The sequence below is a fragment of the Cuculus canorus genome, chromosome 4 (genome assembly GCF_017976375.1).
Source record: "Cuculus canorus isolate bCucCan1 chromosome 4, bCucCan1.pri, whole genome shotgun sequence".
Classification (NCBI taxonomy): domain Eukaryota; kingdom Metazoa; phylum Chordata; class Aves; order Cuculiformes; family Cuculidae; genus Cuculus; species Cuculus canorus.
In genome coordinates, this window is record NC_071404.1 from 78,742,734 (window position 1) to 78,770,219 (window position 27,486).

The 27,486-nt window shown below is 46.9% G+C and overlaps 1 protein-coding gene across 5 annotated transcripts; it reads right to left on the minus strand.

Moving 5' to 3' along the window:
* Positions 1–479: 479 nt before the first annotated feature.
* On the minus strand, positions 480–25,568 carry LOC104063883 (cytochrome c oxidase assembly protein COX18, mitochondrial). Of its 5 annotated transcripts, XR_008449788.1 has the most exons (7): positions 25,217–25,567; positions 23,130–23,230; positions 22,287–22,450; positions 21,161–21,273; positions 20,302–20,406; positions 19,690–19,774; positions 19,431–19,569 (listed from the first exon to the last, which is right to left on the minus strand). XR_008449788.1 is itself a non-coding variant. In XM_054066141.1 (6 exons), the coding sequence occupies exons 1-6, from the start codon at positions 25,463–25,465 to the stop codon at positions 578–580; spliced, it is 768 nt and encodes a 255-aa protein (XP_053922116.1). In that variant the 5' UTR covers positions 25,466–25,568; the 3' UTR covers positions 480–577. The 5 variants fall into 5 exon arrangements, 3 of the variants coding, with proteins under 3 accessions (XP_053922116.1, XP_009564454.2, XP_053922117.1); XM_054066141.1 differs by lacking the exons at positions 19,431–19,569; positions 19,690–19,774 and adding an exon at positions 480–613 and having other exon boundaries at positions 25,217–25,568; XM_009566159.2 differs by lacking the exon at positions 19,690–19,774 and having other exon boundaries at positions 18,436–19,569; positions 25,217–25,565.
* Between the last annotated feature and the right edge of the window lie 1,918 nt (positions 25,569–27,486).

Genomic DNA, 27,486 nt, shown 5'->3' on the forward strand with positions numbered 1-27,486 from the left:
CAATTCCTGCTGTGCTGTTCACATAGGCAGGCTGCAGAGAACCAGGTCCAAAACCAGACTCAATCCACACATTTTTAGATTTGCTTATCACCAAACCATGTAAGTATAGAGGGACAGAATCTCTGCCCTCACTCACCCAACTGCAGATATTTCTGGTCTATCCAGTACGGCCAGTGAGTAAATCCCCAGAAAATATGTATGGGAATAGGGCAGAAAAATGGAAGCAGCCACTTCTTCCTCAAAGACAGAGCTGAGTCTGTGACTAACCATGCACCCCCCTGCTCTGCACCTTTTGACAGAAGATGCAACAGTGCCTAGTGAAAATTACCACTCAAGAGGCCACGTTTGTGCATAAAACTGGTCCTTGCTTGCCCTGCCGGGCTCACTGAGCAATGCTTTAAATCTCTATGGTAGCACGAAGCTCGCAGGGAGCCCACTGCCCACGAGGCACAAACCCAAACCCAGGCTTTCACTCCTACCTTACAGATTCTGGCTGTTCTCGATGGATCCATCCAGTGGTGGCTGCAATCGAGAAGCTCATACAGTGAAGATGTCTCATTCGACAGGCAGTTCATCATCACGTAGAGAATCTCTGGAAATCGTTGTTCTTTTTCTATGAAGGAAGCACAGAAGAACCTTGGGGTTGTGTTTTCCAGCTTTTCAGAAAGATGCTGGATCATCAAAGTCGCTCCAGCTTTCTCACCGTTATTTTTAAACAGCTTCTTATCAAAACACGCTTTTCATTCATAGTCAAACACAAACGGATTGGAATAAAAGATGCCAAAAAAAAAAAAATCAGGCTAAAAAGTCTGAAAATGTGTTGCTTAAACTGCGAAATATCAGAATTGTTGTCAAATTTTGTACCTTGAAATGCCAACATCAGTGTAAACTATCCATACATCGGTCCTAGCGGATGAACTCCTTCTCTCATTACCAGAAATGCACAATGGGACCACAAACCTTTTCCATAGTCCTATGTAGTCTTAAGAGGAATGAACGTGAGATGTTGTTAATGGGATTTAACAAAGCTCTGTAGAAATTATAAACCCTGACAAATCAAATAATGAATAAGACTGTGCCAAGTTTGAACATCAATCTACAAAACTTTATCCTAAGGAGATCATTTCCTACTGGATTTGCTCCAGTGCTGACCAGACGGAGGAAAGGTTACCAGTTTCACTGAATGCTAAAAGCCTTCTCAAATGAGAATCCATAAGGAAATACATTATATGCTGAGGCAGTGCCAGGTTTTAGGGGGATGAGATTGTAAACTTGCTTTACAAACTCCTTTACTGAGGACCAAAGAAAATTAGATGGCTCTCAAGGCAGCGTTAGAGGTAGTTCCACAACCAGAAGCATCCATCAACAGTTGTGATTCCATACTGGAACTAACGGCACCAAGCACCTTATTCTCTATTCCATCACATCTTTTCTTTCAGGAACAGCTTTCGTGCAGAGATGCCGTAACCCACTGCAGCAGCTCTCGATAAAAGTTATACCTTATTCACCATCTTGTTCTATGAACAAGAAATGTCACTGATTTTTAAGTTCCCTTTCAACCAAAACCACTCTGATTCTAACCTCTAATTTAATCACAGGGCACAACAAGGAGGAACCTCCAAAGGACAGCTCAAAGGACACTCAGCCTTCCACGAGCACCAGAAAATGCTCTTCAACATCCCACAAGACACAAGAAAAAAAGAAGACCAAAAGCTCCAACTCTAACATTTCATAGATGAACAATTTAACGATGGCAACTGTCTGCTTTATAGCTTACTGAAAATGGCAATAACAAACAGAAAACAAAATCAAGATCTCCAGCCCTGTTGAGTTTTCCATGTCTGTTTGCTCTGCCTTCATTTATTCAACACCACAAAGGACACACGGTGGCCATGTTTCAGAAAGCACCTTTGGAAACTATTCCTAAGTTCTGAGAACAGCAACAGCGCACAGGAGGGAGGGGCAGACAGCACTTCTGTCCATATCCAATCTGCCGTTCAAGCTCCTGGTTCTCAGGAAGAACACTGGAGACAAGCAGGATTGCTGACTGCTCACAGGTTTGCAGACTGCTCACAGGTTTGCAATGATTTCGATAAAAAGGACCTCTTGGTGAGTAGCTGAGGTTTCAGCAAAGACAAGCAATGTGTTTGCAGATGCTGGGAGCTATGGTTCTCCACTCTCAGGAGCGAGAATCCTTCCCATTACCTGGTCCAAATGAAACACAATTAGAGAGGCTGTTGTGCAGCAAAACCCCAGACTTTAGTGACAGGGAGAGAAGACAGCGATTCCCCTAAGCACATGCAAAGCAATGGATGGCAGTGACATCATTGGGGAGTCAAAGCTTCCTGCTGGTTCACCGGCTGCAGCTCTGACTGCAGTGCAGCCTGGCGCCCTGCGACCCGTCTATTGGATGCTGCAGAACTTGTTTTGGTAGTTCTGTGACACAAATCCCATCGGCTTTGCTAGTACTTTGCTTGTGCAAGGAACATGAAAGCCTCCACACACCACTCCATGGCTCTACGGGAATTCATTCATTCTCGTTGTGAATCATTTCTAAAATAGCAGAGAAACAAAATACCTATATCGACATTTAAATAAACTCCATTATCCCCCTATGGACGTAACACAAGCGCAACTGTTAAAAAGAGACACTTATCTCCCTTTAGTCTTGGAACACTTCTGAAGATCCCCGCCAGTTCCTAGCTCTGCTCCAGCTTCATCCCTGATCAGAGGCACTCCAGTGTGGGTGGACAGCCTATGGACATATCAGTGGAACTGGAATGAGCTCCACCTGGACGGTACTCCCTTTTCCAGCAGCAAGACCAGGCTCCGTGCAGTTTGGCAAGGGGTGCTCCTGGGCACCGCGCAGGAAAGCATGGTGCCACCAGGGCCAGCCCAGTTTTAACTGTGTTATGAAAATCCCATTATCATATTTTCCAGCATTACGGTAGTTGATTCTGCGAGCAGTAAGTTTCCACATAAAAGAAATGGCACTTTTTCTTTACGTGCTGCCAATCCTTGCGAAGTGTACAACAGAGAGCGCAAGTGTTTAAGAGATGGAGAGTCATCGTCTAAATCAGAGAAGGAGAAAGAACTTGCTGTAAACTTTTCAATGTTTTACCTCCCGCTGGTGTCAGTCTTAGGATAAACAGACGCATCCATCTGCCCAAATATACAAGTAGTTTGCATGAAAGCAGCTTGTATATTTTTATAATTGAAGGCTGACACAGAAATTACTCTATAAAATGTCAAGAGGTGCTTTTCCTTCAAATCTGAAAGGAATCAATACAGAGAAATAAAGACCAACTTGACAGCACCATCCTATATGGGCACAGACCAAAAGAAAGACACGAGCATATAATTTTTGACAGTTTGCCTCTTTTGCTGCTTTTCAGACCTTACTCCATATGCCCGAGCCAAGAGAATATACTTAGAAACACCAGGAAACAGAAAGGAAACATGGCTTCGAAGGAAAAAAAGGGAACAAAGCTTCCTATCAGAGCCACACAGGAAAATGACATCTTTTCCTATACAAAATCCAGCCCCTTGCCCGATATCCTCCCTTAGCTGTATGTGTAAGAGTGTCACAAAGCATTGCACAACCTGAAATTTGCCTCCAATTCTCACCAGGACAAGCTTCCAACCAAGCAAACAACACTAAATAACAACCCCAGAGCCACTTGACCCAATATTCACTCAGCAGTGACCTGCACTGCTAAACAGTGCTACCCAGGGGCAATGGAGCTTGGCACTCGCTGTAAACAAGAGCCATGTTCCCAATCCGGAGACTCTGGCACAGCCTCTCTGGCCCATCAGGTGGGAGAACGTGCACTCCAGGACTTAAGATGGCATGGGAAAGGCACGACTCTGCTTCCTGTGAAGGAAGAATGCCCAATTCCTTGACAGCTGCCTCTGCTGCTTAACGGTCACATTCCCAACAAACTCTGACTTTCCAGTTGACTTGACTTTGGAGAATGACAAGTTCAGGAAGCCCAGATTTTTATTTTATACAGTGCTTAAACCAGTCACATATCCTATTAAAGAGAGTGGGAGATGCAGATGGAGGGCGAGTGAAACGAGCAGCTTCCATTGTATTTAATTGCCAAAGAACATCTTGCGCTTTTCAAACACAGAGGGGAGGGAGAAGCCGTCCTCGGGCTCCTCTGTCCATGCTTCTAGCAGATTCCTGCTTCCTCTCCCAAAGCCCTGTCCCCTTTCCTGCTGTGTTCCAGCCCAAGCAAGAAGCAGTTGTGGAGCATGGGCAGCACAGGTGGGAATACCCCTGCTTGTGTTGTAGTGGCTGTGCCAACCAGGATGTGATCGTGTGCGTAAGGCTGGTCAGGAGCATCGGCTGGGATCTTCCAGGGCGAAAGCCGCTAAACAAACACACACAGCCATGGCCGGTGTTTAATTTCAAATGGAACGTATTTTTCTAAGAAATAACTGAATCAGTGGGGAATGCTGGAATCAAGTCAGAACATGAGATTCCTCGAATGTTTGCCAGTCCTAGTAGCAATCCGAGAGAGGGCCAGGTTTGGCATACGAAAGGATTGTTTTTCAGTCCGATAATAGCACAGCAGTGAAAATTAAAATAGGTCCATCAAGTGAAAATCGTGCAATGGTCCCCCCGGCCCTAGTGGAACGCAGACATCTTCATGGTCTGTGAATGCAGCACACGCTGGATAAAAGCAAATAAGTTTACATCCTATCCCGTATCCAGTCCTGATGTTCTTATTTGAAAACCACAAAGGAGTGGAAAAACTGCATACAAACAATTCCAGGCCCCGTTCTGAGTGCAATGAATCTAGAAATTGAGCATTTTGCAGAGGTGACAAGCATATGGCTAGGTTACTCAGCACTTTTGACTGTGTCATTCCATTGGCATCACGCTGGCGATAGCTAAAGTAGCCATGCAGCAGGTGAAACAGGCTCATCCCACCCGAGACATCAACACACAGTCTGGTACCCAGGCAAAATGGATTTCACAGCTCTTGCAAACGCCAGTTTCACCACAAGCACAGAAAGAAAACAACGCACTGTGCACTTGGGGCCTTACTACAGTTCGGATCAGGCTCCTGGGGCTATGTTTGGAACACGTGAAAGCGCCCTATAGAAAATGAAGAGCAGGAATTAGGTTTCAGGTATCAGAAAACCAACCAATGCCCATCAGAAGAGTCTGTCAATACCGACAACAACTAAAATCAGGTCTATTTGCAACAAGAAAGAAAGAAACAACTGATTCTGAATCCGATCTGGAGAGATTGCCATGTATTTACAAGGACCACAGTGAGGACACCCTAAGAAGCTCTTGCCCACAGGTGAGCCATGATAACTGTCAGCGTGGATAGTCTCCTTTAGTTACAAATGCCAACTTGATAAAAAAAAGAAACTAAAAGTAAACCAAACTCCATCCACGCAGTTTAAGTATCCTTGTTACCTAGTGTGCTTTAGGCAAACACACTTGATGTTGCACTTACTGCGTGCAAGGAGGGTGCACTTAATTCTTCTCAACCATTCCTCTTTCTCTGTTTTAACAAGATCACTCCCTTTGCGCCTCCTGCAGCCATCTTGCTTTGAAAATAAAGGACCCGTCATGCCACATCGTGCAGTTCCTTTCCAGTTCCTTTTACATCAAACCGAACGCTCAGGCACGAGGCTGGGCAGAGGAGGCCACACAGCTGGCTCCCAGACACGGCCACCACACTTCCTCGGTGGCGTGGAGTTCTCAGGATGCGGACAGCCAGAGTTCTCTCTTGTGTCTTTGATCTCCTCCAGACAGCTGGAAGTCGCCTGTGAAGGGTAATGACGCTAAGATACGGTTCTCGCTGACAGCTCTGTCCTTTGATCTTGAAGACCTAAGGCAAAACTGAAGTGAGCCCTGCCAGTGCTACAAACCAACATTTCCATCTTGTTTTTCTCTTGCATAGTCAGGACAACATCAGATTCCAATGACATTCGGCCTTGTCTGACCCTACATTCCCTCCAAGATAAGGAAGGCATTGACTTCGGCTTTCCAAACACACAGCTGGAACTGCATGGACATTTCAGCCAAAGGCATCATGAGGAATAAACCACAAATAGGACAGAGTTAAATTTTGTTCGTTCATTCACATTTAGCCCAAGAAAACTCCATATCCAGCCTACTAATCTAGAACAGAAACCTGTGATCAGAATGCCATTTCAGGATGCAAACAGGGATACGACACACATGATTACAAATGAGCTTAATGAAGATACACATTTGGTCACAGCTGTTGCTAGGGCTGGATTGGAAGGAACCCAAAACAGTAGGAAAGGAGAGCATTAGTAAATTAGAAGGTGGAGCTCAAAAGCCTGCTTCTGTGAAGAAATCCCCACCTTGAAATCCAGAATATTTAATCCCAACTACCAATGGCTCTTCCAGACTCATGGAGTCTTTGAAGACTGGCAAAGGGCCACCACGACTTGTCTGGGTCCTCCTTCAATTGAGGCAGCAAATAAAGGAAGAGCTCACGCTTACAACGGCTGCTTACACCTCCACACACATTTCAGAGCTGGGTATGCTCACAAAATTAGAAGACTTTTTTAATTGAGAAAGAGTATTTCTTAACTAAAAGTTGTACAGATGGAGCATAGCATGTCAGGTGTGGGAAGATTGGGGCCAATCCTGTTAGACATAATAGGACTCTAATCATTATAGATGAAAAGATGCAGATCTTACTGCTATGTGAGAGGATCACTTCAGCTGTGGTTTAAGCAAATATAACTTGGAAAAGGGGGAGCTGGACAACTGACACAAACTGGCTAGCAAATTCCAAAAGCTGCTGGAATATCAGGGATATCACCTCACCTGGTCAATGCCTGTAATACAGAAGTAGAATTTCCATTATGAAAAGGAATAACTATCACAGAATGGCTTGCTGTTATCTTATATAGGAATTAGTGGGGCTATCAATCCTTATCAGCAAGGCATAAGCTGATCACCAGCTGAGATCAGAATGAAATCCCTTCGCGGGATGTAGTATTGGATAATTAACAGAATATTGAGCAAAGGAAGATTAACATCTTGCTTAAAAGCATCCAGAATGGGAGCATTAGGCCAGATGGACAACCCTCAGTTCTACCAATGCAACTCCCACTCAAAAATACACCAGTGCTCAACGGAATTCCAGATTATGATTGGGTTTGGTGCCACATCGATCACTTGAATCACTGACACTGAAGCGGGTTTGCCATATTCTGTTGTTCCCGAGGTATCTCCAAGCTGGGATCTCTTCCACCACCTTCACTAATAGGGAATAGCCTTCTCCTTATGCCCCGGTGAAGCAATAAAAGGATTCCTGCGCCACAGGATGTGCGGCCTGGGGCTGCAGCCCTCAAAAATCTGTCTGGATTGCTGCATCATGCAGCTGCTGCCATTATGCTCCACATAAAGAGCCTGAATTGTCTAACAGATAGAAGTCGCCTTTTTTTGAGACAAGATGCTCATGTCAAAGAACTTAAGGAGAATGAAAGCAAGCACAAGTATTCAGCCCGCATTAAATTATTTTGGCAACAGAAGTGATGAAAAAAAACACAATAAAAATGCTGCAAAGAACTTTTCCAAATGTTTCTTTGAAAGAATTTGCACCCTGCCAAGAAACACTGGTCCCACACGAGATTCCTCTGCCAATCTTTTCTTTCTCTTTTCTAAAGACTTTATTGGTACCTTTAAATTTCGAAGGTTTTTATAAGACGGAGAGCGTGCCTTGCCAAAGACTCTGCCTCTGCAGCTCTGGAGGTTTGTTTGCAATGTTTTACCAGTATTTTAAAGTAATTTAGATTGCAAGCTCTTCAGACTTTGCATGACTTAATGGTGGCAAGGCTCTCTGTAGTGTCTTCCACGGCAGTGACATTGTTAATGGCTTCATGGTTCACACAGGAACCCTAAGGGAAAAGTCACCCTGGAAGAAATGAAACCCTTCTGCCTGACAGCCTCACGATTGCTCAGCTGCGGTTGATAATAAGAAAAGCCACTGCAACTCTGCTTTCCTAACACAGAGCAGGAACGCTTTAACAGTTCCAGTTCCACACTTTTAAGGCAGAAAAAGCTCTGGTAAAGCCTATTCTTTTAAGCATCCTCTCACTTGCTACTTGTCACTTATTTCCTCCATCTCCTATGGATTTCAGGCAGCTGAAAGAAGTTTTAAAAAGACAAAACTGAAGCCAAACACTAAAACTTTTGGTTTGCTTTCAGCTGCTTAAACTCTTCTTGGATGTTCAGTTGCAATGAGGATTACATACAATAATGCTTTTTGAACTGCCCTAAAACTACGGTTCATTAACGGTCCGGTTTGATTTTCTCCTGTTTGCCTTTGATTCTGTATAAATCAGGACAGGAGTTTTCAAACGACATTTGCTTCTGGGAAAACTACTTTCTTTGACTTAACACAAAAGAAATTTCCACTTACTTCTACTTTCTTTATATCAGAAAAATGTCTGGGAAATACCCAAATAATGTAACATAACCCAAAACCGAGGAGGCTGCCCTGGTAGTTTTGGAAACTGCAATCTGTTCTGGGTTACACAGTCTACAGCAGACTAAGAACGTATACGATACTGGGAATGCCATCATGGTAACTTTAACCCATGTGCGAGATGAGGACAGGACAAGCAGAAATTCATTTCAGAAGACCAAGTCACACCGTGCTCCACACACAGGGATCAGTGCCAGAAGGTTTCAGCTGAGCACCGAGTCCCTACAAGCACCTGTAAAATGAGAGTTCTTGCAGCTCATCTTACTAATTGTATGGACAAAGCAATCCTCAGGTACTCAGGAACATCTACTAACTCTGAACCACTTGCAAAAACAACCTCTGAGAGTACTATTTGTCAGCTGTCCCAAACCACTGCACTGGCTTTGGCTGAAGTGGTTGGCCACCCTGCTTCCCAAGACAAAAGACAAATGTTCCCGTGTCCCCTTGAGTCTGGACTCAAAGCAGTGGAATCCTCCTCCCTTCCCATCAATCTCTGAAGCACAACAAATGACATCTTTCAGGGTCAGGAAAAATATTTCACCAAACAAACCCTATTGCCTGTCTGATTCTTGTGGTTTCATTATGCTGGCTGGAGTTGGGGACAGCAATAATTCCGTAGGCTCTAAATCAGCATGTTGGCCGGCTTTGAGGCTGCTCTGCTGAGGACACCACGAAGCCTCTAACCACGCACGCCTGGCAAATGAAGATGGCTATTCCGGAGCAGAAACTCTCACACACACAAATCTCTCAGACACCAAGACTGCTGTCATGAATGCTGTGTGCGCCAGCTTGAATTCAGGCTCTCTCTCGGGTTAGGAATGCTCATGCAGTTTTGTAGCAAACGCTGGAACCCACTCCAGAAGCCTCCCTGGTGTAAGCTGATACGGTAATTGTGGAAAGTCAACAAATCTAAACCCAAACTTCATTGTGCAATAACACGAACTGCAGAAACACTGTATGAACTTGGTGTTTATATCTGATAGTTTTATTAACAGGCATTCTTCAGGCAAAGTCCCTAAGCAAAGCGATGCTTTTTGAGCAGCCTTGGGTTTTTTTAAAGATTCACCTGCGCTTCAGGCAGTCTGTTCGCTGGTCCTGCACCGTTCATACAACACAGAAAGGGGCAGCAGATATGAGAAGCACAGCAGAGCCCCTCGGCACCAACCTGGCTATTAGCTGCTTGGGTGGAAAGTGGAAGCAGCGCATCTGCCACCCTTTTTCAGCTCTCATCTGGCCTTCATTACAGTTGTCCAAAATGAAACTTGCTGGTTTGGGAGAGGCAAGGCAGCCACTTCCATTCTACTGTTCACATTTCCTTGCCAGCTGCTACTTCAGCACATGCATCACAAACCAATAAAGGAATCAGAAAACATTGTCTAGTCAGACCGAGCCCACCGGCCCCCCGAACGCCAGGGCCTCCAACAGCATGTTCTAGAACAGGAATAGCCATGGCCTTTGCCCACCCTGTGCCAACGCAAGGGCACAACATGTGATGGGGAGCTGAGGCAGCACTGGGTGCGAGCTATGAGAAGAGAGAGGACCCAGCCACGGAACCCACTGCACATGGGAACCCACCACTACCACAGGCAAGACAACTGCGCTGCCCAGAGCACCTGCAAAGGGAGCTGGAGCGGGCACACGCTCTGCTCTCAGCAATGAACCAAGACCACCCTTGGGAGTCACCTTGCGGAGCACGGTATAATTAAAGGAATATAAAGCCACACAAAAAATGTTTTTAAGCAAACAAACTCATCAGAGTCGGCACATAACACTAATGATATTAATAACAGTCATATTACGCAAGCATGAGCCTAATAAAGAACACAAGCCTGCTACTCCCCAGAACACGGTTCTTTATCTAAACCACTGTTACTTTTGGCTGCATTTACCATGCCTGTTGTATTTTTCTGAAAGAAAACAAGATTTATCCTGTCCTCTCTTGGATGAGACATAAAATAACAATCCTAAGGAGGTGTGGCCATTAAAAATCATCTGCTAGCTTTGGCAAACACGGAGAGCCAGATTCAGTAATCCAGCCAGGTCTCTAGTGCAGAAAGAATAACTCTACCCCTTATCCGCTTTCTAGGTGATTGCAGGTGCCGAGCTGGATCTTAGGCTGATGTTAACTTATGTCATTCTGTTCGGACACAGCCACACTGCCATGTGCCATTTTTGGTCACTCAAATTCTCTAGGCTTCATTTCCTACCTTTAAATCCACAGGTTAATGGATTTAGCTAACGCCAAATCAATTATTAGTGTTAATTTCATCTTCAATTCTAAACTGATTGCTTAACATACACCCCAAAACCAAGCAACCAAACAGAAATCAAATCTCATTGAAAGGAAAGAAATCAGTTAAATTCTCATTGGTTTTGCTGCTCCTTTAAAGGGCAGGGGTGCCCTCTTCTGGGCATAGACTTTGCTTCAAACCAAACCTCTTCTCCACTGTAAAAGCTCCCCAAACTGCGACTGTGCTTCAAGAAACAAATGGCAACTTGCGGGCAGCTGGCTCCGAAAAGCACATTAAGCACTAAGAGGCACTGCACTCCATGTGTGTTTGTGAGAAAATGTGCACCAGGGTGCCACAAAACCCTTGGGAAGAGATGCTCGTTCCAGGCTAAAAACTACTGGCAGCCTGAAAGACCTCTACGGATGCACGCAGAAGTGCGCAATTCCACCTGCTAGCATACCTGGACTCATTCAGTCCAACAGCATGGATAACAGCAGCAGTGGACACAAGCAGCAGCAACTGTATCGCACTCACACAGAGAGCAGCTTGAGCAAGCTGATGTAATCTAGTGAGTCAAAAAAGAGGTAGTGGGTTTTCTCCCTTCCAGAATACAAATTCACAGTGAGAAAACAAAAACTGACCCAGTCAGAAAAATAAGAACAACAAACGTAAGCAAACAATTCGGTTCCACACAGTTCCTTTATTCCTGCATCTGCAGCACAACGCAGTGCCGCTCTCCAACATGGGAATGCTCAAGTTTAACCAAACACACTGGAAGAGGAGTCATCACCCTTTTTTTGTGTAACGTATGTAAATACTAATCACACGCAGCCAACAGCTAGTCTGGACACACAACTGCAAACACTCCTCAGAATTCCAACAGATAGCAGAGAGATAGGTGTGTGTATGTATTTAAGCACCAGAACATACTTAGCACGCTTGTGGTTTTAACCTTCTTTTAAAGCCAAACTGTGTCTTTCTCAGCAGTGAAGAGATTCAGCCACTGCTGGGATGTGCTATCAGAAAGGGTGAGACCTCTCTGCGTAACAAGAATGATGATAAATTTGCCTCAGCAGCCAGACGTTGCTAATGAAGAGATGAATTCACCCCAGGTGTAACTGCAGGAACTGCTATAGGATAAAAAGGCCAAGTGTGATTCAAGGGCAACATAGATTTTTTTCAGAGCCTTAAAAACAATTTTTCCCACCACCCTGGGCATGTCTCACACAAAAAGACATCATCTGCTGCCTTTTTTTTCTCCTCTCCACTTTTATTTGCCCTACCGGCCACAAAACACAGCGGTTAAAGCTCTTACAATGTAAGAAGCACAGCACACACACGGAAAAGACAAACAGGCCAGCAAGGAGTGAGACCACAGCTAAGATAAAGCCCGCCAAGCGCCCACATGCTGCCCAGCAGGGATAAGGAAGGAAGGAGCCTCAGCGTGCTTGTCAGGAGAGATTTTAAACTGCCAGAGCTGACCCACGGAGCTAAATTCCAACACGGACTTGAAGAGATGTGCAAGCTGGAGGTCCCTGTGGCAATGCTGTCACTGTATGATTGTGGTCTGCACACACGGTTGTGGTCGCTCAGGTCTGGTTTCAGGAGTGCTTTCCCTGAAAATTCAGGGTAGCTCTTCTCCAAGTGCTTCTACCAGATCAGGAGTCCCTCTGGTAACCAGCAGCTGGGAGACTGGGGATCTCACCCTACTTCTCAGCAACCTGTTCCCAGTTTTACTTCTCCTTCAGCTTTGCATAAACCCAATCTCAATTCCGTTCACACAGCACTGAATAACTGCAGATGGAAGTGGGATGAAAAGCATTTAATATATAAGAAAACTCTATGAAGAGACATTTGCTCTTTCCATTGCTTGAAGTTGCAAGAGGCAGCTCAGGTAAAGCACCTTTCAGCCCTCTTCACCGCAAGTAACAGAACAGCCTGTCTTTCTAAGCAAAGAAATCAGTTCAAATGTTTTCTAGTCTGATGCTTTTAATCCAGAATTCACCGAAGAGTGGTTTTTTATGGACTGAGAGGAGGCAAACGCTTTGAGCACTTGTACAGATGGCAAGCGTGAGAGAAATAGGGAAAACGCCAACATACTACGGACTATTTAGAGAGGAAAAGCAGCTACGCACACAGATACAGTACCTTCCCTCCCATCTAGGATCTCCAGACCTTTTGGCAACAGCAGATAGCTGGACTTCAGCAAGCTTAGACAAAACGTATCTGTGTGTTCCATCACAGCTGACAGCTTCTAGAAATGGTGCTGGGGTTTGAGTTCACCTTCATTAATAGGGAAGTAGGGAACGAAAATAAAAACCACTGGAGACCAACTCATAATGCACATCTCTGCCTTTACATGCTGCTGCCTTCAGATTCTAAAAGCCATCTCACTCGTTGGAAGTGAAAGGGATCCATGCAACCTTTCAGTACTCAAACAAGGGGAAACACTGGCGTTGTGCTTTTTCAACTTGCCAAGCTGAAGGAATGTTATTGAAGACTCTCCTACATAAATGTTCCTTGACCTCTGCATGAACTAACAGGTCTTAAAAACTGCATTAGCCAAAGCAAATTCCCATCGCAAATAAAACATTTAGCCGAGCGCATCACATTTTTCTCTACGCTGCACGAAGAAAACTCCAAGACTAAAAATGGCAAGTTAGCATTTCCTGTTTGGGTCTAAACTCCAACAAACTCATGATGAGCAGATGCTAGTGTCTATATAGCAGAGGTGGAAGATCAGGGAGGGCAGCGATATGATCAGGGAGAACAGTTTGAAGCTGCAAGATGGGAGATTGAGATGACATCTTAGGGAGAAATGTTTTCCTGTAAGGGTGGGGAGGCCCTGGCCCAGGGTGCCCAGAACAGAGGTGGCTGCCCCATCCCTGGAGGTGTTCCAGGTCAGGTTGGATGGGGCTTGGAGCCCCTGAGCCAGTGGGAGGTGGGACTGGATGGGCTTCGAGGTCCCTTCCAGCCCAAACCATTTAACCATATGATTTTATCATGATTCTACATATCTATAGAGAAAGGGAATACAAGGCAATATGAAAGACGGGGATCCATGTCCTATACAAAGCATTACTTGGAGTCTGTTACAATGTGAGTACGGAAGACCAAGTTTCCACCCAGTTCTGCTACAGACTTGCTTCACCCCTTCAGCAATTTCATTCGCCTCAGTAAGTTCTGGCCAACACTTCTTACCTTTATCACACCTGCCAGTGACAGGAAACATGACTGAAAGGAGGGGACCCTGTCCAAGAAGCTTCACAGAATTCCTGTCATTAACAACACATACCACTGGCAAATCATAACCAATTTACTAATTCACCACCTGGAGCTCCAAAACCATCTTTAAGATTATTTTTCCCTCTGTAACCATTAAGTTTAAGAGAGCCCCTCCTCATGGCAAGGCTTTTCATCAACGGTGACGAAAATAAACTGTCCAAGACATTTGCATGGAGAGGAAACCATCTCCAAATCCTAACTGTCTGCTTCAATGAACATGTCCTGCAATTACTGCTTTGAACAACAGTGTTTCCAACTCCTAAAGGGCCTCTTGTCCTTACAGACGCTTGAAAACTCCCTCTCAGCAATAATCACCAGCATAGAGGTCAGTTGTCTGCTCAAACTCAGGTGCTGAAAGAAAACCATTGTACTTCAGTGCCCTGGTACCTCAGCTTGACCTCTCAAATCCAGTTCAGCCCTTCAAAAACTTCAAGCGAAATCTGTATTTAAAATCTTTAGAAAGAGTTCAAGGTTCGCCATTTTCTAAAGCATGTTTCCAAAGTGGCAACCACATGCAATGACAAACAGTCATCTACATGGCCCTCAAACAGGAACAGAGACTAAAGCCAGCCGGATGTTCTCCTCTACTCCAGTTCAAGTACTTCAAAAACCATCATGTCTCCGCCTGAAGGATCCTAGCCCGTCTCGGTGCAGCGTAAAAAGGTCATCTTAAAAGACCAGAGTAGAAAAGCAGCTTCTTGGCTTGCTCTAACTTGGCTGCTAGAGTGCTTTTTAACCACAATCCAAAGATTTATGTTTACCCCCTTGCACTTCCAAAGACTGATCACTCACCCCGGTTTTGCATTCCGTCCCCTCTGGAACAACAGCACTCCACTGCTGATCAGCACTGAGTCCCCAAGCAAATTCAAAACAAACAGAACAAGGCCCAAACTCCTGGGTCTGACAGGCCCTTTCCCTCAGAACTGGCAGATGCTGAACACTGGCATTTGGTTCTAATTAACAACATTCTTCCCATTACAATGTGTGTGGTACCCAACAACATTCCAAACGGCTTTTAAGCCTTTCTGGCCCCTCCATTTAACACGTTTGAGCCTCAGACTGAGGAAGCCAAACCCAAGCCTGTGATAACACCATGAGTTCTCAGCTACGCTCCTGGAAGAAGTACCAAATCCATCTCTTAACTCTTCACGTGATTTCCTTGCAATCAACTGCATTAATTCACCTGTGAGGTGAGACAGTGCAGTCTCTAGTGGGATATTTATCTGTCCTACACCAGCCTGCCATCCATGGACAGAGTTCGACACAGGGCAGCAGGTAATGGCTCCTCCTATAGAAGAACAATTGCTGTGCCACAGAAATTATTCACCTATGCTGAGCCTCTGGGTGGAGCTCACCAGACCCTGAGGAAGCAGCTGCAATAAGCAAGACGTGAGGGAATTCCTCCCTGCCAGCCTCACTAGGCTGTCTTTACGCTCCCATCGTCACAACGTCTGGGGAGCGCTGTAACAGGATGGTTTGCAGAGCAGAAAAGATTATCCGTCACTTACAGAAAACTGCGACCCTTAATAAAGCCTCCCTCATGCTTTAAGTACATGACATATATTAGAGAGCAGAGGGACCCAGCACAAGCAGTTTGGATAACTTCTGAGTGTGCTGTTCAAGTGAAACCAGCTCCCCAGCATTTAACATCCTATCACTTGCTCCAAAGATATTAAGTACGCGAGTTGTGAAAGCGTTCACCAGTCCCTAGAAGCACACTGGCTTTTTGTAAACATAGTAATCGTCCATCTGAAACCTTGGAAAATAATATTATTTGCCTCCCATTTTCAAGGGTGTCACATCACATTCATTTATTTGATCCAGGACAAGCTATGTTTTGTCTAAGTGATTCATCACATACCCTGCAAACAAGCTAAAGTGCACATAAGCAAACAAGAAGATAATGTGTTTTTGTAGTCTGTTTTATGCTGTGCCTAGGAAAAATAATTATCAGAAAACAAATACTAGGGATTAGCTTGAAAGAAAAAAACCCCAAACCTTAAATAAAATGGCTCAGACCATAATGCTTAGAATACAGAGGAAAAGCTTTGCCACGTTCTAGGGGTTTCTTCAGATTTGCACCCCTCTGCACGGTCCTCGGCCTCCTCCTACCAGTACTGAGTGGAATACAATGTAACTGCTTCAGAGAAACATTGACGGTCTTAATTCACCAGTTGAAATATGAAATTAGATAGAAATCATAGACTTGAATCCCAGTTCTCATTCATTGTAGTTGGTAATACTGCGCATTTCTTTGCTATTTTCTATTGCACTACTAAGTAAAAGCAGAGACTTAATTTTTATTATCATTTTATCTCCTGGTTCAAACCACGGAACACAGAATAATTTGGTCAATGAAGAATTGGTCAGAGTAACTGTGGCTGGGTGGGACACTCAGAGAGTGTGCTTACCAAATTCAAGTGTCTGACCCCGCCCGTGGCAGCAAGCAGACTCAGAGAGGCATCCGCCCCGCGGCCAGAGAGAACCCTCATTCCCCAAACAAGGGTAGTAGGGGGCAAAAAGAGCCATCTGGGCTATCACCCTCATCCAGAAGCCAAATCCCCATAAACAAAATAGCAGTGGTCTCTCCTGAACAACTCCTGCCTTTCTTCTTTGAAAAAAAGTAAGGGATCATATTAAATAAAGCATGTAAAAAAATGTTATTCACTGGTACTTCAATTGCAAAGTTAATTAAGGCATTCAAATTGTGAACAGGCAGTCAGACAAATGAGCTTAGAAAGCCCAGCTCTTCCAAGGGACACATGAATGTGTACATTCACCTTAATCTACACTGAAATTAGGCACCTAATTTACATAGGTTACCTTAAAAATCCACGACCAAACCTAAAGCCCATAGCACAAATATTATGAAATCACTGCTCAAACTTACAAAATAGAGGGGGACAAAAAAGAATAAAAAAAGTGATTAAAGACATTTTCTGTATCAGTTTTTGTGCAGGCCAAATTCTTCATCAGTCTATCCGGTCTCAAAATTTTAAGACAATACTACCTTGTAGTCTGTCAAAAACTAAAGCAGCCACTCTTATGAGAACAGCAGCTGCTGTTACTCCTAGCGCTCTGCTAAACTTCACAGGAACCAGAAGTGTTTTATTTACCACAAGGAATAATTCAAGTCAATTAAATACAGGTAGTCCAACAGCAAAAAGTGAAAAAGGGAAGAGTTCTCCTGCCAGCTGGCCGTAGCGCTGCACACCCAGACGGCTTTGCAAAGACAACCCAGCGGTCAGAGGGATTGTCCCAACACCTGCCAATTCCCTTGCGGCATCCTCAGCCCACAGAGAGGGAGCAGCTAGCCAGTCATCTTCATTATTTTAAAGATCAGCAGCGTTAAACACTGGCTTACTTCAAAGGGACACAGCAACGACGTGGAAAAGCAGAGTACACTGCAAACGGATGGGCTGATTAAGCTCTGAAACAGCACCGAGAGGAAAGACAGAAGAAAATCTTTTTGAGCTGTGGCTGCCTGCTCGCCCTCTACTAGAGAACCACGACAGTCCGACAGCTGACAACATGAGCTGCAGCTTGAGCATCCCCGTGTGTGCAGCAGCATACACAAAAACACTTTAGCATCCACATGTTCTTTCTTTCCAAAACCATGGAACTGAAGCGCCAGAAATGATACTTTGCCCTTGAAAAAATTCTTCCTTTGGACTAAAATTCTTTTGAACTAAGAATTTGGGTTCTCTGCTACAAGCACCATGAAGCAGAGCCAGGCCATGCTGCAGAGCACCTGACTCGGGTGGACGACAGCACTCCCCACTAGCACCCTGCAAATGGTGCTCTCTTATACCAACATTTGCATCTTGTTTGTGACAGTAATCAACCTGTCTTTCCTAGAGAACTTCACACTAAGAAGCGGAGGGAAGGTAAGGAGCAGACCCTCTCCTCCCTTCTAAACTCTCCAACCTTTTTAGTACTGTTGGGTTTTGGTAATTTACTTACAATTTCTTAGTTTTCAGTAAAGCCAGAATGGGAAGCAAGCAGAATAGAAGACAAAATGGTTAAGCTATATACCACACTACTGAAATAATAGCTATCACTCACGAGTAACGCTATACAGACTATTTCAAGTTTCACTGTGTTCCTCTCCAGAAACCCAACTCAGCTGGCCTGTTTGCAGAAAGGACACCCTCTAACAGGGCAGGATCGCTTGCCCGGTCACTCCCTAATCAGGCCAGCACAAAGGAGACGGCAGAGACCTCAGTGGGACCCCTTCTCCCCACAGCCGACAGGCTCCTTTGGCTGGAGCCAGGCCATTGAACCCTTCTTTGCTCCATCCCTGTCTCAATGTGGACTGAAAACAAAGGAATGATACCCTAGGCAGACGTCACAGGAAGGGACACAGCAAAGCTCTGACATTCGCAAGGAACAGCATCAAACACCAAGACAAGGGTTTTACTACAGATAAGATGCTTTGACAGAGTAACGACCATGGCTGAGAACAGAGGCAAAGCTTCTGGGCAAGAGCCTTTTTTCCAGGTCAAAACTATCTGAGTTAACAAGCATGGCAGCCCTTTTCCAACAATGATTTAGGATGTAGAGCAAGGGGAGCTGTGAATCGGAATGTCCTTATGGGAAGTGCCTGCATGTAATTACACTCATGCTTGCATGTAAAACTATTGCACACAAGCCCTTTAAGGCATAAAACATTTACACTTACCTTTAGGACTTATATTCAGATATTTAGTTTATTACCATCATTCATTCTGTTTCAAGGTGCTACTTGCCTAAATGTAGTATGTAAGCAGATGCTACTCTATTTCATTCATGTAAAAGGGACCAGAAAGCAACAGTGCTGTAACTCAACAGGTCATCACCAGAAACGATACAAGAAATTCATCCCGCTAGCTCCAAATCTAACGCACACAAGACTGACGGCTACCCATTAGACTCTACTTTGCAGCTACAGGAAACCAGCCATCAGAACTGTTACAAAGAACATGATGTGCACCACCTGGATATCGAACCAATCTGCACCAGTACCTTGATTAAACAAACCATTAAGTACAGCGTCTGTCCATCTGGTCTTTTCCCTCACCTCAGAATTTGGTGTTCGATAGCCCACAGGTCACATCCGCTTCACCACACAAAGGCAGCCTAGGCAAGTCACAGGTTTATTTAATATTCATCTGTACAATTCCTTACAATAATTCAGGAGACACTACTGGACTATTCTAACTGCCAAACTTCCCAATAAACATCCACTGGTGTTGAACAATCACTCACTATGTCCAGGCAATATTTTATTTGGAAAATAAATATAACTCCAGCTGTCACACTTTACAGTAAATAAGTACATCTCAAGCAAACGCAATTGCCCACGCCACGTTTGTGGGACAGCTCTCCGGACAGGTCAGATGACATCATTTCTTAAAACCAAATTTGGTAGCGAAGGCAGACACGATATCCCTGTATGGAGTATCCGAGTCCAATCTGGTCCGTGGTACGCAGCACAGTCGACGGAAGGCCGGAGACCGCAGCAGCAGGTTGTGTGCAAGTCCCACAAAGCTCGAGGACAGCCAATACAGTGCCATGGACTGCAACGAGACAAAGACCAAGTTCAGCCTCCCTAAACACGATGAGAATTTTCAGTTTGAGGCAGCTCTTCATGAACCACAACCACTGGTTGCTCCCAGTTATTGAGAAAAACAACTCACCTAGGACCACTCCTCTCAATAACAATGGCTTCCATTTTTCACTCTCTCAACTCTTCTGGGAAAAAAGTGTCATCTACACTGAAGTCTGACAACAGTTCACACATTAATTCATATTAAACTTGCTTGAACTTCTACATTTCAGACTAAAAGTCGACGAGTCAAGCCACCAGATACTCTGCTTTTGCTAACCACTGCAAAAACATTCAGAACCAGAACACCTGGTAAAAACAAGAAGTGTTTCAAGATGACTGTGGAAAATATCCTAATCGAAGAATTGTTCCGTTCTCCTCTTACAGTCAGCAAACCTTTATCTGTGTGTTCATATCTGAAGTTCTCCTCCCATTTTTGAGATCACAGAAAGGACGCTAACTCGCTCTTAATGTCCTTCCAAGCCCTAGCTCGTGACAATGATGTTTAGATACAGCGTGCGCAGAGTCTTTCCTCTTGAACAAAATACCGAATGTGTTAAGTATTTAAACATACGCATAGACAAAACAGCCTCTACGTTTTAGGGCATGCAGCGTTAGAGCAGCGCCTATGAAACCCCCTAGGCTGCTCTTTGAGCACCAGAACATACCGGTCACAGGAGCGCCGCTGAGACGCTGTACTTACAGAGGGGACTGTGGCAGCAACGGGGATCATCACGACTGACAGTACCCGGAAGAAATTCGTAGCAAGCTTCTGCAACCTGGAAACCTCCTTGTGCGAAGCAAAGAGCTGAAAGGCAAGAAACCCAGATATAAACAAGCTCCTTTTGAAAGAGCTAGAAAGAGAAAAAAGGCAACAGCGGGGTTCCCTGTAACCTAGCACTCTGCATCCTCCATTTCCATTTATACACTGCTACAACCTTTCCTTGAACTTGTGTGACATTTTACACGCCTGGTCCTTTGCAGGAAACACCACACCAACCCAGCAGAGTCCCTCGCCATCATCTCAAAGCAATGCAACTCGACACAGTCACTTATACACAGCTCAAGTCCCAAGGGCTCAAGCTCTCTGAGAAAAGCTGCCAACAGGGAATAGATCCAAACCGGTTGACAGGGAACTGAGTGAAAACAGAATCACATCTAGTCACATGCTGACTTTCCTTCTCTAAGTCCACTGATACAGAAGAAAATGGAGTAAGAGTGGTTAGAGTTTGACGAGAGGGGCGGGTTTAGAACAAAGCAAAACACCCCACACATGCTTCTGGACGCTTAATGCCCTAGAAGCTCATTAGAACATCATTCCAAGAGTCACATCTGAATTTTTTTGAGGCTCAAGTAAAGCCAGTGAAGCGTCTAAGATGCGTCACAGCAGTACGTGTCACCTCTAAACAAGGCACCCACACGTTCAAACTCACAGAACAATCAAGCGATCTTTCAGTATGATTATCTGGAACTATGCTTACGTTATCATGCGTAATACTGTCACACAAGCCTAGAAAATGACTTATTCTTTTGCAATCACCCCATCTATTCCACCAACATACCTCCACTATCAGCAAGTTCACCAGCCCGAGCAAAACTGGTAGGATCCAGGTGGAATCTGGTGCTGTGAGGTCTCTGAACCACAGCGCTCCACCAGTGGAAAACTGTTCTTGAACTACAAGAATGAAGAGAATAGGGAATTAAGAAGGATTTGGTTCCTCATGTTAGTCAGAGCCATCCTGCGTATGAAAATCAAATCAGCCACATTTCTGGCTACACCTCACTTCCATGAAAAATCGCTTTAAAGCGGAAATCTCTGTCTAATGGACCACGGGTCCAGGTACTCTGCTACCCATACGCATTAAGAATGGTGGGAGGTACAAGCTGAGGCCCAGCTGAGCTCACGACAGTCACCCATCAGACAATCCTGTGATAAAAACTAGCTTGAGCTCAACCACCCTTTTAACAAGCCAAGGAGGAAAATATGCAAGGGACTAATCTACAGTGGTTACACACGTTACAGTTTGGAAATGAGCACTTTTCTTACTCACTCCATAACTTGTTACTTTCTTCCTTAAAGAAGAAACAATAACAATAACTCCGTCCTTGTTGAGGCTGATAATGAACCTGCTAGCTTTGCCTGCACATCATGGATTCACACAGGCTCAACTGTCCTTGTGCTTCACTCATTCCCACCGCAGGGCAGGAATCTCAAGTGTTTTTGCTGGGTTTATCCCAGGCCCATGTTATCTAAGTACAATAGTTCTATTCCCCATACACACAAGACCAAACAACAATTAGTCCAATTTCTGTGTTTTCCTTCACCGCAGCTGCAAGTCACTTGAGCGTGTTTACAATCCTCCCTCATATTCACACATTGCTGGGAGAGCTCAAACCAAAGGGAAGGACAGGTCTCGTCCAGATGCCAGTTCTTTGTTTGTACGAACTGCGGACTAGTCGAGGACAACTTGTACAACGTACCTAATCAAAGTCTTTGAAGTTCATTTTTATCAGATATGGCTTAAGCACAGATGAATACTAAGTTTAAAAACTTGGTAGTGGAGCAGTTTTTCTATCAGCTTATACGTCAAGCTTTGCAGATTGTATTCTTTAACCACCAAAGCACGTGTAAACACAGTAACAGAATGAAAACCAACTGTTAAGAGCACATCTGTTCAGATCACTCACCTTCCGAGCCTGCGGCACCAGTGCTGCAGTTGCGCAGAGCGAGGGACACGCAGACCCACAGTGGAATCTGCACCCACACCAGCAGAGTGGCTTTGAAGGGATGGCAGTTGTCTCGCACATAGAGCTCCGTAACAATCCGACGCAGGTTTCTCTTGAAGTGGAACCTTTCAGAAAGGAAAACCAAAAGCCCTCTCACAATACCTGCTCCAGAGTTACTTCTCCAATTCCAAAACAGCATTTCTTCAAATTGGCTCCTTCAGGTGCAGCTCTAGAACACCTAAAAGTCTTTCGTCTTCAAACACACATCTCTTCTCACCCACCCCACTTCCCTCACAGCTTTTAACCCTGTTGCTATAAGCAACTTTCATATCAAAGCTTCCCATTGCCATCGCCACCCACCAGTAACTCGTGTGCTGTTTTATTTCATTGTGGTTCTTGTCCAAATTAAGGTCTAACTTCCTCAATACAGAGGTAATCAGCTGGTTATACGATCCCCAGTTTACATACAGTGCTATTGCGTAGGGTGAGACCAGGCCCACAACCACAGAAGTTGCAGTGCTATTTAGGTACCATAAAACAGCTAAGAAAACTTCAGCCACAAGTAAATACAACAAAATCACTCCTGGAGTTGGTTTTGTGAGCCTAAACTTACCACCAGGGCAGAGCTTTAAAATGGATGAACTCTGAAGGGCGATATAACACACAAGTGGTAGAAGTGACAAGAAAATCCAAGCTTTGGGCAACAGGAGAATCGTTCTACAGGATTCTCATTTGTAGGACTTTCCCTCCTGCCACTCCTCAATCTGGAGAGGGTTTACACGGCACATACAATCACCAACTTACCTGGCCACCTTTTCAGACCAACCCAGCTGCTTCCCACGCACAGACACCTCATAGCGAAGACGCTCAGACAGTGTTTTAATCTCAGGCTGCAAATTTTCCAACTAGCTGAAGAAAAAGAAAGATGTTTATGCACAGTTACATGGCACAAACACTTCCGTGCCCCACGCAACACCAGACAGACACCAGAAACGATTTAGAAGGACACAGCTCATATCTGCAAACATCTTTTATCTTTAAACATAATGAGCACCCAACGGGACTAATGAGAAGTGCTGACAGTAACAAAGATGCTCTCTTGCTGATAAATTAAACAAATACAGAATTGGACATTATTTTGTTCTCAATAAGTAACCTTTTGTCTCCATTCAGGAACTGTGACCAGCTAATTAACAAATAAAAGCTGTTAGTGCCACTTCAACAACAATTAAAACCCAAGAGGATGCACAACATTGCAGTCACAACTCTGAGGAACTAGCACAGACCCAGTTACACACAAGTGCAACACAATATTTACTTTTGCAATCAAAAAAGAATGACAAAAGAACAAGCATTACTGTAAATACAAAAATATCCCAAAGCTGCCACAATAAAAGAAAATGATGGTTTTCTTGTAGGGAGGCTACAGGGATGGTAGTCACTGAGGGAGCGTGCCTAGCCTGACTGTCCTGACCTTCACACAGGTGGAGAACCATTCCCAGCTGAGCCCAATCCCAGCAGCTGTGCAGAATCACCATAGCCCTGCTGGGCGGGCCAAAGAGCAGCACAGAACAGGCTGAGTGCCTGCTTCACACCAACCCCAACCCTCCTCCTTGCTTTTGAAGCAAAACCAGGCATTTATGGCTGGTTCTGTCAGTTTGTGTTGGAGCAGCTTCAGCGAGGGCTGTGTTTCAGCCAGCACCTAACACCACTAAGCTCCTTCACAGCTTTCTGATGCCCGTGTAGAAACCAGTCACCCCAAGAAGCACATTCTCACTTTCCAGGTTTATCTAGGCTCCCCAGGACAGCCAGATGCAGGCCTGTCCCCACAGAACCCCTGCGCCAGCAGGCCCTGGTGAAGGGGCACACGGGAGCAACCTGCAGGCTCACAATGGCTGCACCACAGAGCTCAGCTCCTTGGGGGATACATCATGAGCAAGCCCACCTGGCACGCTGAGAGACCCGGAGCTTGGAGGAACCAGACACCCCAAGGGACCCAGAGCTCAGAGGAACCAGGCACCCCAAGGGACCCAGACTCCCAAACAATCTAAAGCCCTGAGAGAACCTCCTGAGGGATTTGTCCTGAGGGTACCCAGAGCCCCAAAGGGACCCACAGCCCTGGATTACTCCTGAGGAACCCTTAAAAAGTCCCTAAGGGAGTCCATCTTGAGGGACTCAGAGTCCTAAGAAATCCAAAACTCTAAGGGACCTGCTGTGAGGAATTCAGAGACCACGGGGACCCAGAGCCACCCATAACCTCAAGGAATGCCCTGAAGAACCCTAAGCCCTGAGGGACCCAGTGCCTTGAGAAATCCAAAGCCCCGAGGCACCTGGAACCCTAAGAAATCCAAAGTCCTGAGGGACTCGCTGTGGGGAACTGACCCTTTAGGGAACCAGAGCCACGTACAGCCCCAAAGGACCTCCTGAGGGATCCAGCGCCCTGAGGTACTGGCTGTGAGGAATTCAGACCCCAATGAGAACGAGAGCCACCTACAACCCCGAAGAACTCCTTCAAGGACTTGTAACCCTGAGAATTGTCCCTGAGGGACCCAGCACGAGAGATCCAAAACCCTGAGGGACCTGGAAACCTGAAGAACCCAAACCCCCAAGTAATTGGTGCCCTGAGGGACCCACAGCCTTACGAAATCCAGAGTGCTGATCCCAGAGCTATCCATAGCCCCAAGGGACAGCTCGAGGGACCTGCAGCCCTGAGGGCCCCCCTGAACGACCTTAAAAAAATCCACATTCCTGAGGGACCCGCTATAAGAAACTCGGAGCTCAGGGGCACCCAGAGCCCTGAGGGATCGGGAACCCTGAGGGAACGGCTGGGGAACCCAGAGCCCCCTACAGCCCCAAGGGACGCCATGAGGGCCCCGGTTCCGCGGCCGCACCTTGGCGAGGAGACGGCGCTGCCCGGCGGCGAGAGGCAGGGTGACGGCGGTGCGGAGCAGGGCGGCGCCGCCCGCGATGGCGGCCCAGCACGGCAGCTCCGCCGCATCTCGCAGCGACAGCAGCGCCTCCTCGGCCCAGTGCACGGGCGGGGCCCGGCACAGCCGCTCGCCCAGCGGCACGGGGCCGCCCTCAGGGCCCGCGCTAATCGCCGCCGCCGCCAGGCGCCACACTCGGGGCGCGCGCCACATCGCGGAGGGCGCAAAGGCGTGATGCGGCACCTCAGCCGAGCGCCCCGCGGGGCGGAGTGATCCGAGCGGGAAAAGGCGGGACGGGGACCCGCGCACGCGCCAAGCGCCACAGGGCGGAGTGGGCTCGCGCCGCGCACGCGCTAGGGCGGGGGCTCGCGCACGTGCCAAACGCCACAGAGAAGGCGGGTGGGCTCGCGCCCCGCGCACGCGCCAGTTGGGGGCGGGGGGAAGAGTGTGGTGTGTGGTGGCGCGCGCGACAAGCGGCGGAGGGGCTCGCGCCCCGCGCACGCGCCAAGGGCGGGAAGGGGGAAGGAAGGCGGGCGGGGCTCGCGCTGCGCACGCGCCAAGGGAAGGCGGAGGCGGCTGCGCACGCGCAACCGCCGCGAGGACGGAATGGGCTCGCGCCACGCACGCGCCAACGGCGACGGGGGGGGGGGGGAATGGAGGAGGCTGGGGCTGCGCACGCGCCGCACGCCACAGCGCGGAGCGATCGCGGGGAGTGGGGGAGCGCACGCGCCAGCCGCTCCGAGAATCCCGGCGCGCGGAGGGATCGGAGCTGTGTAGAGGGTGAGGAGGCTGTGGGGCGTCACGTCCGCCTGGCGCCACGGCACGGAGGGAGCGGAGGGGGCGGTGCTGCGGCTCCGGCCCGAGGCTCGTTAACCTTTGGTCATTAAGGCCCGACACAGTAAAGGGGCGGGACCAGTGCAGTTGCTCCCATTGAAACCAGTGCGGGTGAAATGAAATCAAAGTGTAGAGAGATGAGAGAAAAAAGGAGAGTCCTGATCCCCCTGCCAGAGCCACAGCCGAGTCCTGGAGTCCGAGGACCGAATTCCATGATTCCATGGACTAAATTCACGACTGCCCAGACCAAATTGCTCGGATTCCCTGGACAGGACCGCACCGTCCCATGGGCGACGGGGGGCTGAAAGTGCCAGGGCAGCATCCAGCCTCTGCCTCCCCCCACAGTTTTTCACATCACCGAAATGAACAGCCTCTTTTCCTGCGGCCTCATCTGGAGCTGCAGGAAAAGCTCAGCCGGAATACCGTGGGATCAGAACACAATCGTGGAACGGTTTGGGCTGGAAGGCACCCCAAAGCCCATCCAGTTCCACCCCCTGCCATGGGCAGGGACCCCTCCCACTGGATCAGGGGCTCCAAGCCCCATCCAACCAGGCCTGGAACCCCTCCAGGGATGGGGCAGCCACGGCTGCTCTGGGCAACCTGGGCCAGGGCCTCACCGCCCTTACAGCGAAACATTTCACATTTCTCCTTAAGATCCCATCTCAGTCTCATCTCTGTCAGCCTCAAACTCTTCCCCCTTGTCCCCCCTTTCAGCACTGGAAGCTGCTCTGAGGTCTCCCCAGAGCCTCAGCCCTGAACCCAAGTCTCTCAGCGCATCCTCAATAACCCAAAACGGCACTAGGCAAAACCTAGTGCCAAATCAGGGCAAAAGGCCATTCCGAAAGCTGGGAGCGCTTCATTACCTACGCACAGTGAGGAGCCACAGTGGGGGCTCCGTCATTCCCTCAGTCTGGCCTCCCTTGTGCCACCCTCAGTTCCTCACACCACGGATTTCAGGGGAGACAGTGAGGAAAAGGGAGCTCACTTTTATGCAAGCGTTGCCTTGAGGCGTGGGCTTAGCACAGCCCCGCCACATGCATACACCTCAACTTTCAAGCAGCCCAAAGGGCCTTTTCACAAGGGCTTTGTTCTTCTGGCTTAGGAAAGAACATGGTAAAAAAATAGTAAACAGCACTTATTCCATTCCAGCTTCAACAGCGGATGATTTAACTCATCCAGGTTACTTCTTACACAGGTTGTATACCCCTCAGGACGGTATCGTCCCCAGCAGTGCTGATCCCAAGTACAGGCCAAGGACAAAAACTAGCTTTCCTTCAGCCTGCCTCCATGCAGGATAACCAGCAACCCAGCACACCGGCCCTCGCTCGTCCCGCACAATAAATCCACCTGGCAGATCCATAGGCACATGGACGGTGCGTGGATCCTAGCCAGAGCCACGT

Coding starts and splice junctions, on each gene's coding strand:
- LOC104063883 (XM_009566159.2), bottom strand. CDS start 25,465: ATGTGGCGCGCGCCCCGAGTGTGGCGCCTGGCGGCGGCGGCGATTAGC. Junction 23,231..25,216: donor AGCGCCGTCTCCTCGCCAAG/GTGCGGCCGCGG, acceptor TTCTTCAGCTAG/TTGGAAAATTTGCAGCCTGA. Junction 20,407..21,160: donor TGAACTTGCTGATAGTGGAG/GTATGTTGGTGG, acceptor CTTGCCTTTCAG/CTCTTTGCTTCGCACAAGGA.